The sequence below is a fragment of the Xiphias gladius genome, chromosome 4 (genome assembly GCF_016859285.1).
Source record: "Xiphias gladius isolate SHS-SW01 ecotype Sanya breed wild chromosome 4, ASM1685928v1, whole genome shotgun sequence".
Lineage (NCBI taxonomy): Eukaryota > Metazoa > Chordata > Actinopteri > Istiophoriformes > Xiphiidae > Xiphias > Xiphias gladius.
Window position 1 is genome coordinate 23,769,911 of NC_053403.1, and position 12,078 is coordinate 23,781,988.

At 40.6% G+C, this 12,078-nt stretch overlaps 1 protein-coding gene across 1 annotated transcript in view; it reads right to left on the bottom strand.

Annotated features, from left to right (window-relative positions):
* Positions 1–1,309: 1,309 nt before the first annotated feature.
* The window catches only part of nt5dc1 (5'-nucleotidase domain containing 1), a 72,461-nt gene continuing 61,692 nt past the window's right edge, over positions 1,310–12,078 (bottom strand). Inside the window, exons 10-12 of the mRNA XM_040126132.1 lie at positions 10,634–10,807; positions 4,982–5,150; positions 1,310–2,836 (exon numbers count right to left, since the gene is read on the bottom strand). Coding sequence (XP_039982066.1) covers positions 2,724–2,836; positions 4,982–5,150; positions 10,634–10,807 — 456 coding nt within the window. The 3' untranslated portion in view covers positions 1,310–2,723. The remainder of the gene's footprint in view (positions 2,837–4,981; positions 5,151–10,633; positions 10,808–12,078) is intronic.

Here is a 12,078-nt window from a genome sequence, read left to right on the forward strand (position 1 = left end):
CATTACAGAGGGCCTTCCTACTTGTTTTAAGACTGTCTTGCCAGGCTATGCGGTTGTCTTCCAGATTGGTGGAATGCAATTTCCTTTCAGGTTTTCACAATGTTTGCTTAACCCGCAGGTTTGGGAGTTACAAGGTGTAAGGTCTTTGTTTGCTGAAGTTCGTAAAGAAAACTCAAAAACAGAAAGCGTTATGTAAGAAAATTGTAGAACATTTTATTTGATTGACAGTCTTCAACACTTTAACACAGAATTTAACTTTCCCTGTGTTTTCAAGGACTTAAGACCACAAATTAATCCAACATAAGGCAAAAGTGCATGTCAAATTTTCTAGGTCAGATGAGAAAACAAGAGTACAATCACTACAGCTGTATGCATAAAACACTTGCATACACAGCACATGTAATAATTCACTTTGGATGACCAATCTTGCATACCTGCTGAATGCTGTTTATTGTCAAAATATTCTCTCTTCATTTGTGAGATGATGGCCCTCTTAAAGGAACACTTCAACATTTGGGAAATCTTCTTGTTTAATGATTTACTCTGAGCCAAATGAGAAGAATGAAACCAGTATCATCTCTGTGTGCCTAGCATAGAGATAGGTATTGGCTTAGCACAAAGACTGAGTAACTAGCAACGGCCAAAGACATGGTCAGGCTGTGTCACACTCTAAAGCACTTTTATTTACACATTGAATCTTGTTTAACTAAAACTTGAACGTTAAACAAAATAACTAACAGTTGTGGTTTTATGAGTGTAGAGCGATCTCATTTGTGAGCTAAGTCGTGCTGTTGAAATTTTATTGTAAGTTCAAACAGCAGCTCAGCAACTGAAAAAACGTTAAGTATTCAGTATGTAACAAACTCTCTGAAACTAACATTCACGGTGTATAAGCGCAACAGGCCTATCTTATGCTCCAGTGGGGGCTGCTTGTAAAACACACGGTCACTCTGTTCTGATGCCTTCCTCTTAGCAAACTAGGCTATTGTTGTTCCCTTTGCTAATGCAACATGGAATAAACCAGCTAACCGTGCTGAACAGATGACACCAAACAAAGTCGTATGAAAGAATTTTGGATTTGGCACTTTATTTTGAGAAGTCGTGGACAATGTTGCCGTTTGCTGGCTTTGTTCAAATTATTCAAAATAAATATTATTTGGTGGTGATCATTCGTTGTCCCTTTGCCAGGTTAACACCGGAATCTTAACGAAAAATTTTGGGCCCAAATCAAAAAGAACAAATATCTAACCTTCAAATCCAAACTTGATGTTTATAAATTAGAAGTCCACTGAACCAAGAACAGTGAGGCTTTTTTTTTTTTTCCCCGATCTGAGTAGACCCAAGGATCGACCCAAGAATGGTAGCTAATGAAAATGCTAACAGCGAGTATGCAGGGATCCACTCAGGCATTAAAAATTTGGACTAAGACTCGGAGAATGGAATGAGTAGACTATAGGTATAATTTGGACCTGGCACAACTGGTTTCACATGTTCGTTCTCAGTTAGCACCAACCAAGTGGATCAATGGAGAGTTGAAGTTTGCATACAGTCCCGACTCTGTTGTCAAATAAACCTAGGTAACTCGTGGAAGTGACTCTTGAATTGGTGACAAGCTTGCTAGCTACCAAGATGAAACATTTTGCTAGTTTTGACGCAAGTTGTATTTTTCTACTTTGGACTGAGGCTAACAGCTTTGCCATGCTTCCAGTCTTAGGGCTAAGTTATGGCACACACTTCCCGCATGCACCGAGATAAACTTCTACAGATTTTTCCCAAACTGAGTGTTCCTCAAATATTATGGCACAACTTGTCAATGCACACTGACAAAATAACCATTAAGAAGTCGGTTAAAGCATATCTCAATCTGGTACTGCATATAAATGAAGCACGAGTAGTCGACATTTTTACACAATCACTCAAAGAGCACATGTCACTGTTGCACCAAAAATAATAACAAGAACATTTAGCATAGTCCTTATCATCCATTATTATTATTGTTTCCCAAATCTGTGTTTTTTAAAACAGCCAACACAAAGGACAGAATTGTGCCAATTCTTTAGCAACAATGACCTGAAGATTAACACCTCCCACAAAAACTGACACGGGGGGAAACATTAGACCTTAAACCTCATTTTAAAGTTACTAAAATGCATACAATGAAAGTATATTTCAAAAAAGAAGACTTCACAATAACAGTGTTATACAGAAATACTGCCACAATGATTCCAATGGATTTTTAGGGACAAACACACTGTGACCATCTGGGTTCTGCTTACAGTCGATAATATTCTTGAGGTAATCACTTTAGGGAAAAAGAGGTGGTAAAATGTTCTCTTTATTTCGGAAAAGTCTGAAGAATTTGGATTTTTAAATAATCTACCATAGAAAACAATAGGGGGTTTCACACAAACAATAAAAACACTACATCTCTTATTATTACTGTATGCAGACACACACACGCCCACATATTTTGTCCTATTTCCACCTATATGGTACACTAAACCACGAAACAACGTTCAAATGTAGGCGTTATTACAGAGAGATACTGTGGCTTACATTCACATGGTTTCTCTGAATGGGTGAGGAGTGTATGCTTCCTGTGCTCCACAGATGGCAGTGGGGGTCATGTGGGAAACTACAGGCAAAAATGGAGGCACATTCCTCTCCTGAGGCAGAGGGGTAAGGGAGGACTTTTTTTTTCAAACTTTTTCCTTTTTTCTTTTTTATGACAGACTCTCGCACCTCTTCAGCAAAGACTCCGGGGGCCTGGGGTAGTAGCCAGTTGTGCAGGGCTTGTCAGGAGAAAACCTGGGGAACTTGTAATCCAGAGGGAGATCTAGAAAGTGCAAGATCAAACAGGAAGGTCAGCTGCAAGTTATGAAGTACATGTACAGGCTACCAGCACATTTTTTACGCTATTGCTGGTGAACAGCAAATGCTCAAGAGGGATGATTTATTATTCAGTGGAAAAGCTCACTTTGTTCTAAACAGCAGGTAGTAATCAGTCACCAGTGTTTGATCTTTTACCTCCAAAGAGAACTCTAGCATACAACAATCATAAATGACGGGCCTTCAAACTCAGGAAGGTTGAAAAAGATGCAACACAATCTTTGCGTGTGTGTGGAGGGGGGGGGGAATCCCCCTCCCCTCAAATCCAAGACATCAGAATTAAGATTTCTTGGCAACTGCATAAAACACTTGCACTTTGATGAGAGAAGCATTAGGCAAACAGATTGCAGCAACAGTAGATAGAGAGCAGACCGACAAGGTGAAACTGGGGAAACTTCAGCCAAATTCAGACTTAACAAATGATCCCATCCCAGTGTGAAAACAGCCCTAAATTCATCATTATACGGGAGACGGACATCATTTTCCCAGGAACCGCTCTGCAACAGCGTCAGCTGGAGCTAATTCTAACTTCGGCTCCATATCTGTGTCTGTCTCTGTGTCGAGAAACAAATACTGAGGTGATGTTTGATGTGGGAATAGAGAGTTTTAACTGGTAAAAGTTTAACATCTGAATGTTTTTTCTTGTTTTTACACCATGAATTTGATTCTCATGCATGTACTGTGTATCATTTGGGTGTATTTAAAAGAATACACTGCCAAACGTATTATCTCTGCCTCTTTCAAGAAAATCAAATGTGTCTTTTTGTTTCTGCCATAATGCTAATAAACGAAGGGCAGAAAGTATGTCATCTGCTTTATTTATCTCAACTGCAACTGCATGGGCCTTTATCAGGAAAAAGCTTGTGTTAGAGCAAGACTTTTATTCCTGATTTTTCCTGTTTTATAAGTATATTATATCAAATGTAGTGAAAAAGTCTTTTCGTTTTCTGGCCAGCTCTTGTTTTAATTTGCTGTTGATGCTGTTTGCGGTGAATACAAACTCAAAACTTCCCAAATTGTTTACCTGCTGTCTTGAAAAATTCAATACAGTGTAAATTTCACACAGCACAGTGACACACAGCTTTATCTTCCTGTAAACCCCACTGAAGACAAAATGCTGCGTTCACAACTGGACTGTCTTGCTCTTGTTAAAAACTGCACGCCAAATCATTTTCTTCCATTAAATTCTGACAAGACAGATACTCTAATTATTGATCAGTATATTTCTACAGTGGTACGACTTAATCTAGGATTTTGATCTTGCAACTTTAAAACCTGTAGCTATGAATCTGGAAAATTTGACTGCAACTTCGATTTGAATCACTACGTTAGTTCAGTCCTATTTTATCAACTTAGGAACACTGCAAATATATGACAGACACTTAGTTTTAAAGACAATGAAACTACACGTACATGCCTTCCTGCCATCATGTCTTCATTATTCATTATACTCTTTTAAGTTGCATCAATCAAAAAGCCTTAGGCTACAAACTGTACAAAATGAATTTAACTAGAACTAAAAGATGGGAACTCTTAGCTTTAGGCTTTAGCCTCCTTACACTTTCTTCCTGTTCATTTTAGATTGTTAGATTTTTATAAAATGTTATTGCTCACTTTGAGCCTTTAAATAATCTGAGATCCTTAAGCAATAGTCTCTTAGCTAACCAAAAGTGGAGGCTAAGGATCAGGGGACTGCACCTTTTCAGTCTTGGCCCTGAAAGTCAGGAATGATCTCCTGGAAGATCCACCTAGTTGAGTTGGTGTCTTCCTCTAAATCACTTCTCAAATCAATCTTCTATCCTATAGCTTGTGCTAATTTAAGATGCCTCTTTTTTAGCTAATTCCTTACCTTCTGCCTTGTTTTAAGCCTGTCTTGTATGTATTCTGTATTTTATCAGGTTTGTTGTCTTTGTCTTCTCAGTTTTTTTGTTGTAATGTACTTAGTAACATTTTGTTTGATTTCGCTTCTAAACTGTGAAGCGCTTTTCAGATAAAGTTTACTGTTATTATTATAGTTTGGATCTTGCTTTCTAATCTCCATCTTCATACATTATATACATTTTAGTCCTGCTTTTTTTCTCCGTGTACATACCTGCTATGTGCTCAACACTAGGGATGGCCATGGTGCTGTATTTGTGAATGCAGTGGCAGCACCAGGTCAGTTTCTGGCTCTCCTCGTCCCCTCCTCCACTTCTATGCACGTCAACAAAGTAAGAGCCCCATTGGTTGGACACGGCAGAGGGTGACTTCATGCCCTGCTCCTGTTGAGGCAATCGACACACAAACAAAACTATGTTACTGTGTGTTAAGATTCATTTTCAGGCAAGTGCAGACCTGAATAAAGGAAGTGGGAGTTCTGCCCTGAGCACGGGGAATATTGGGAAACTTCAAACGGACTTTAACCCAGGCAGGTTTGAGACTTATTTCAGAAACGCAATGAATCATTATTTCTGAGAAATCCACTGCTTGCTTATTCATACTCACTCATACAACATCAGTACATTTTATAGGCAGAAAGTGCTGATAAGCAGCAACTGTCATTACAACAGGATGTGGAAAGAAGGATGTGATAAGATACAAACCTCGTAGCTGTAAAGATAAATTAGTGCTTTGCACAATATCAGCTAATGTCATCAGGAGGTGTTGCATAATAGAGACACTGCAAAAGGATAAAAGAACTAAAAAGTTAGATATTGTCGTTATCGTTGTTATGGAAATTTTTACCAAATATTTGTAAATATAATAATTGTAAAGGAACCAAAAACAGAACAAAGTAGGATTGCCTGAGGTATCTTTGAAGATGGGGAAATGTAAAACGCTGAAGCACAAACTTCTGACCTAATTACCACAGATTACAGTGATCCAACAACAACCCTTAAGCAAAACATTCTACTTTTTTGTCTGCCTACCCACAGTACGTTCTCTGCAGTCTTCAGTGCCTACATGGGAATTAGACCGCTACTGTAATGTCCCGTCCCGACTCTTAAGTCATGTTTTCATTTATTCCATTGTTCATCATTTGTCCTGTTTTATTTTGGTTTCACTCACTGTCCCTCATTATAGATTCTACTTCCTGCCCTTGTGTGTTTTCCACCAGTGTGATTGTCTGCCCTGCCATAATATGTTGCACCCGTGTCTCATTGTCTCCCCTCTCCTACTGTATTTAGTCTCTGTGCTCCCTTCCCTCTGTGCCAGTTCATCTTTGTTCCCCTGTGACAAGCATTCCAACCTTTTTGCCTTGTGTATCGTCTTCCTGGTAGTTTTTGCCCTTGCTAGTTTTTGGACCTTGCGTACCGACCTGATTTTTTAATAAAGACCTTGATTTCTGGAACTCGGTTTTGGTCTTTCGATTTTTGCTTGTGAGCCCTTTGTCTGGTGGTTTCAGTTGTTAAAGTACGAACTGGCCACTTTGGACTCAGCCGACTTGGCCACGTTTCAAGCTGCCATTTGATCCCTGGGCAGAAGAATTCACCATCACGAAGAGCAACTTCCCTCTGTTTGCCATGGAGTGAGGGAGCTCAATGAGCATCATGAAAGCTTCCAGTCTTCCATCAGCAGCCAGGTGGGTCACACTGATGATCAGCTGCAGCAGCTGTTAGCGCCACCGATTCCTGCCCCCAATCTCCCGCTGCCTTCTGTCCTACAACTTTCCAGATCAGAGCTTTTTTCGGAAGATGATAACAACTGCCAGTCCTTCCTGGTCCAGTGCGGTTTACACTTTCAATTGCAGGCTGCTGCCTTCCCCACAGGACGTGCCTAGGTTGCGTACATCATCTCCAACCTTTCCTACCGTACCTTGACAGCGGACAGTGGCTGGAACACCCCTTCCCTTCTCGATGCTTTCCACCACAGACTTTCTGACTCCATTGAAGACCAGCTGGTGTCAATAGATTGTCTGTCGGACCTGGATTCTTTTATCGCCTTAAGGAACGAGAGAAAGACAGATGCATATACGCCAGTTCTCCACCTGTCCAGACGGGGCACATTTCTGGCAACAGGTATCCACCTCGACATTCGCCATCACAACACAGTCCACAGCTCCCCCAGTTGTCCCAGACGAGCACCATGCAGCTCGGCCGTGCCCGACTCACTCGACACCACCGCCTCTGGAGGGCCGATACATCTACAGCGCCCAGTTAAACCATTTTATGGCATTGTGTCCAGTAAAAGGCCAGGCTCGCCAGTGAAGAGGAGGGTGCTGATGCGCTGAACAAATTCCTCTGCTTTCCTTTTTCATCCTCTCCCACAAGTAAGGATAAACTTTTATTCTTATTCTCTGTGTCACTAGGTGAAAGTGGACTTTGGTGCGGACTGTTCCCTCTGTCTGTGCCCCTGGTCGGACATCTCCCTAGACTTTGTCACCAGACTCCCCCTTTCTGAAGATAACACTACTGTTCTTCTGGTGGTGGATTGATTTTCCAGAATGGTACACTTTGTTTGGTTGCCTGAGCTACCCTCGGCCAAGCAGATGGCAGACGGTTTTCCCTAAGGATGTAGTATCAGAACAGGGCCCACAGTTCAACTCCCAGTTTTTGAAGGCTTTCTGTTCCCTAACCTGAGCTACTGCTAGCCTCTCTTTCAATTACCACCCTCAATCCGATCGTCAGACAGAGAGATTGAATCAGGGCCTGGAGACCTGCCTATGCTGCCTGGTCTCTCACAACCCCACTTCATGCAATAATCACCTCATTTGGGCTGAGTATGCGCAAAACACCCTACCCCTGCTCTACCTCTGGTGTCTCACCTTACCAATGTGCTTATGGTTACCAGCCAATGGACCACCGGCAGGTTACAGCTCTTACTTACCAGCCAAGCCAGAAGGTTTGGCTCTGATCCTGGGACCTTCCTCTTCAGGTCTAGTCACATAAGTTGGCTCTTCGTTTTCTGGGTCCTTTCCCGATCTCCAAAGTTATCAATCCCGTGGCAAAGAGCGCATCATCAACTACATTAGTTTCTGAGGTTCCAGATTATATTAAAAAAAACAAAAAAACAAACACATCCACTGTGTAGTATTTCCACACTGTGAAGTTGATCTCTGAATGCTATCAGAAATTAGGCTAACACTAACTGCACACATTCTTTGTCAGTGTCCCTGGTGTCAAATCTGCCATGAAAAATGTCCAGATCATTTGCCAAAAAAATTTTTTTTAAATTGTTTTTTACTGTTCTTCCTAGCGATCATAAAATTAAGACTTTCACATGCCTATTAGACAGTACCCATGCAAAGCTGATTTATTTTCAAATCTATTTTTCTAATCTAGTTCACCTCTTTGATGAGATTTTATTTTTTTCTTACTTATTGTCCATTATTCTGGAATATTTTAGCAATTTTTGTTTGAACAGAGTTACTTTCACAAAGCATTACATAGGATGTGTTAACATAAGTCAGTTCATGTACACTTTAATTAAAAAACCCTTCCCAACTCCCAAAGAATGAGTGCTGCTTTATTCGGAGAGTGAGTAAGTGCATTAATGTAACGTTATGTTGTTTGTTGCTTTAACATTGTTATCTGGCCAGATTCCCTCAGTAAATGAAAAAGGTCTAAAAGACAAAGGAGTACACAAGGATGTTCAAGGATTCGAAACTGCGTCACCCAATTATTATCTTCACAAATACACAACCACACACAGACTTGTGTGATGTCAGTTCATCCCTGTCAGCCTGGATCCTGGGCTTGGTTCCTCTTTAAGCCAGATTTCCGTAAACATAGGAAGTTGCTTTGTTTTATGGCTCTATCATATTTAACATTTGCTGTCATCTCATCCATTTTATTATTTGGTAAATGCGCTTTATAAAAGGCAATTGCACTTTTTTTCTCCAAACATACCTTGGCTCATTGAGGCCAAAAAGTTCTATTCTAACGTCATCAGTCCACAGGAATTGTTTCCAAAATGCATCAGGCTTGTTTAGATTTTCCTTTGCAAACTCTTGATGCTGAATTTTGTGGTGAGGACACAGGAAAGGTTTTCTTCTGATGACTCTTCCATGAAGGTCATATTTGTACAGGTGTTGCTGCAGAGGAGAGCACTACACCACCACTCCAGAATCTGAATCTTCCTGAAAGTCTTTTTTACAGTCAAACGGGGGTTTTAATTGCCTTTCTAGCAATCCTATGAGCGGTTCTCTCGGAAAGTTTTCTTGATCTTCCAGACTTCAACTCGAGCGCCACCCTTCGTCTTAACTGCCATTTCTTAATTACATTACGAACAAAGGAAACAGCTACCTGAAAACACTTTGCTATTTTCTTATAGCCTTTGCCTACGTTGTGAGCATCAGTTATTTTAATTTTCAGCGTGCCAGGCAGCTGATTAGAGGAGCCCATGGCTGCTGATTGTTTGGACAAGGTTTGGGGAGTCAGACTATGTAGAAAGCTCTGAAATTTGCATCACTTGGCCTTTTCCTAACACCAACTATTTTGGTGAGAATAATGTTATTCTAGCTGATAGGAATAATGGTCAAGACTATGATAATGAAACCTAAGTTGTAATAAACTGGATTTATAATTATCCTTTAAGGTAGAGTCATTCAGTTGTCAAGTACTGTGTCTTCCCTGCATTGCATCATTTGGACTCCAGGCTGACAGACTGCACCCTATTCGGCCGAATAGTTAGACTCTGACTCTGTTTGCTGACTGTTGTTGGTTGTTCATTTTAATTTGACTCAATACTCTGTAATAAATTCTTTAAATCTGAGTTGAGCTCAGTGTCATTAATGCATCTGTAATTTCTTGTTCCTCACCATAGAGCAAGAGGGTTTTTCCTCAACAGGTGTTTATTGCTAAAAGATTTTCTGACTCACTTTTTGATTGTCAGGATTACAGCATCCTCCTGGTTAATATCCTCATCTGTTCTGTGAGGGAGAGGGCTGTGTACTCCACTGATTTAACATTGCTCTCTTACATCATTATCAGACTCACAATGGACAAATTAAAAGCATGGACCAAAAATGATGCAGTAGAACCAGGGATATCATCTTTTTTATTCCATACATTCTTTTTTCTTCTCAAAACCTATCACCTGCATTACCCACAATGCAACTCAACCACATACAGTTCAGCTGGAGATTAGGGTGTGTTATGTTAGTAGCTGCTAATGTAGCCTAGAGCCTCTATCCTAGAGCAGAGATGAGGAATGAGCTACAGACGTCTGGTAAACTTATTTCTATCTAAGTCCACGCCCCCAGATTTTTTAAATTTTCAAACTAGTAGTCTTCAGACCCAACTGATGCTGATTCAAGTGACATCACTTAAGGACATTTATCAGATTTCACACAGTTGGCTCTGGAGCCACAAAAGAATTTATAGCACTTTTTTTTACAAATGCAGTAGTATTCCACAACACCTGGAGCAGACTTTGATCTATAAAATCAACTGAGTCACCCTTTAATGTGTCTTTTCTACATGCTGGAAGTTAAATGCCTGATATGTTGCATGCACTACCTTCCAGCACATCTTTAACGTAAAGTTGTGTCAACATGCTTGATTTTACATGTGTCTTGTTCACATGTGACCGTCAAAACTTACCAATAATACTTTCTGGGAGGTAATATACACGTACAAACATGCACTTGATGATGCAAAAGAAGGTTATAGGCATGTATTGACTCACACAAAGGGTATGTGGTGGAAGTAGCTCAGAGGAAGGGGGAAAAGGGAATCAGAGGTGGGGGTGGGGGCTGGGGAGTGAGGATTGTGCCAGGTGGGGAACGGCTGCGAAACGGAAACAGCTGCTTCAGTGATCTTACCTCGAACTTTCCCTTTTTCTCCAGCGGCTCCACTTGGGCCTCATTAGACATTGCTGCGTCACTCTTCGGGATACCCTCCCCCTCCATTTCCTCCACTATCATCACAGTTTCCCACTTCCCAAAGCTGCTGGCAGGGAACATGTCTGACCTCATGCTATCTCCAAAATACACTACCTGCAGGGTAAAGAGAGGAAGATGACAGACAGAACAGCTTGTTTATTGTCGACTGCAACACATTGTTTAAATGCTCTGGTAAAATTGCACAGAATTCTTCTCTCAACAGCAGTCCAAGTCAGTAAAGCTGGCATATGTCTTATGCCCCCCCAGGGTGAACCAGACCAGAAATGATGAGTCTGTAAAACACATTACAACTTTTTTGACCATCACATCTCTTTTGTCCTTCACATCTGGAAAGAAAAGCATGTGGAGGCAGGCTTTACTGAGACGCATTCCAAAACTTAAGTGCAGGCACACACTGCTCAAAGCTTTCAATCCAATTTCAGCAGCCATTTCTTTCTATTCTCTTCAAAAGGGAAAGGAAAGGGAGTGAGGAGTGGAGATTGCTGGAGATTAAAATGAAAAGACGCAGAAGTCTTCCTGTGGATTGACACTCTAAACATGGGAAAAAAAGGTTTTACAGTCACAAAAGGATACAGAACTGAAAGACCAGAGGCCAGTTTAAAGGAATTCTAAAATTTTTTTAGGATAAACCTTTTATTAGCTTTTTACGCCATACAGGACAAAGGACTGTTTCTACAAATGAAAAATAAACAAAAACGAATGATCACATTTTAGTGATCAATAAATGAGTTGCCTATTGAAATGTATCATTACTGTTACTACTACACCTGAAAAAAAATGTACAACAGGTGCAGTGCCTTTAAAAATCCATACCGTTTATGCAAGGCTCTGATTTTCTGCCTGTCTGTCTTAATACCATATTTACATGCCAAGAGTGGACTGAAAGACTTGCTAACTGTAATAATTTTTCCTCTTCAGGTACACTACAAAAAATGGGGGGCTTCAGTAGTCTGACTTTCACAGATCAAGTGGGTACATTATCTTTGTCCAAGCTGTAATGTATGTGATTACCAAGGTGGTAAGCTTCCACCGTGGTTCAGCAAGGAAACACAACCATGGAACGCAAGGATGGCATTTTATACTAAAAAGACTATAACTCTAACTTTGGTAGATACCCATCAGATTTGGCAAACTCAACCTGTGAAACACTCTAACTTCAGAATGCATCTGTGCACAAAAGGAGGACTGTGGAGTTAGTCCCCGATTGTTTACAGTGAAGCTGCACTATAAACAAATCACTCCACAGCCCCTATGGAGAGGAGGAACAAGTCTTTCACTCTGCATATGACATGTGAGTGCGGCATGAAGGCAGGTTTGGAAAAAAAAAAAAAAAAAAAACGAAAAAAAAACACAAACCTATCCTT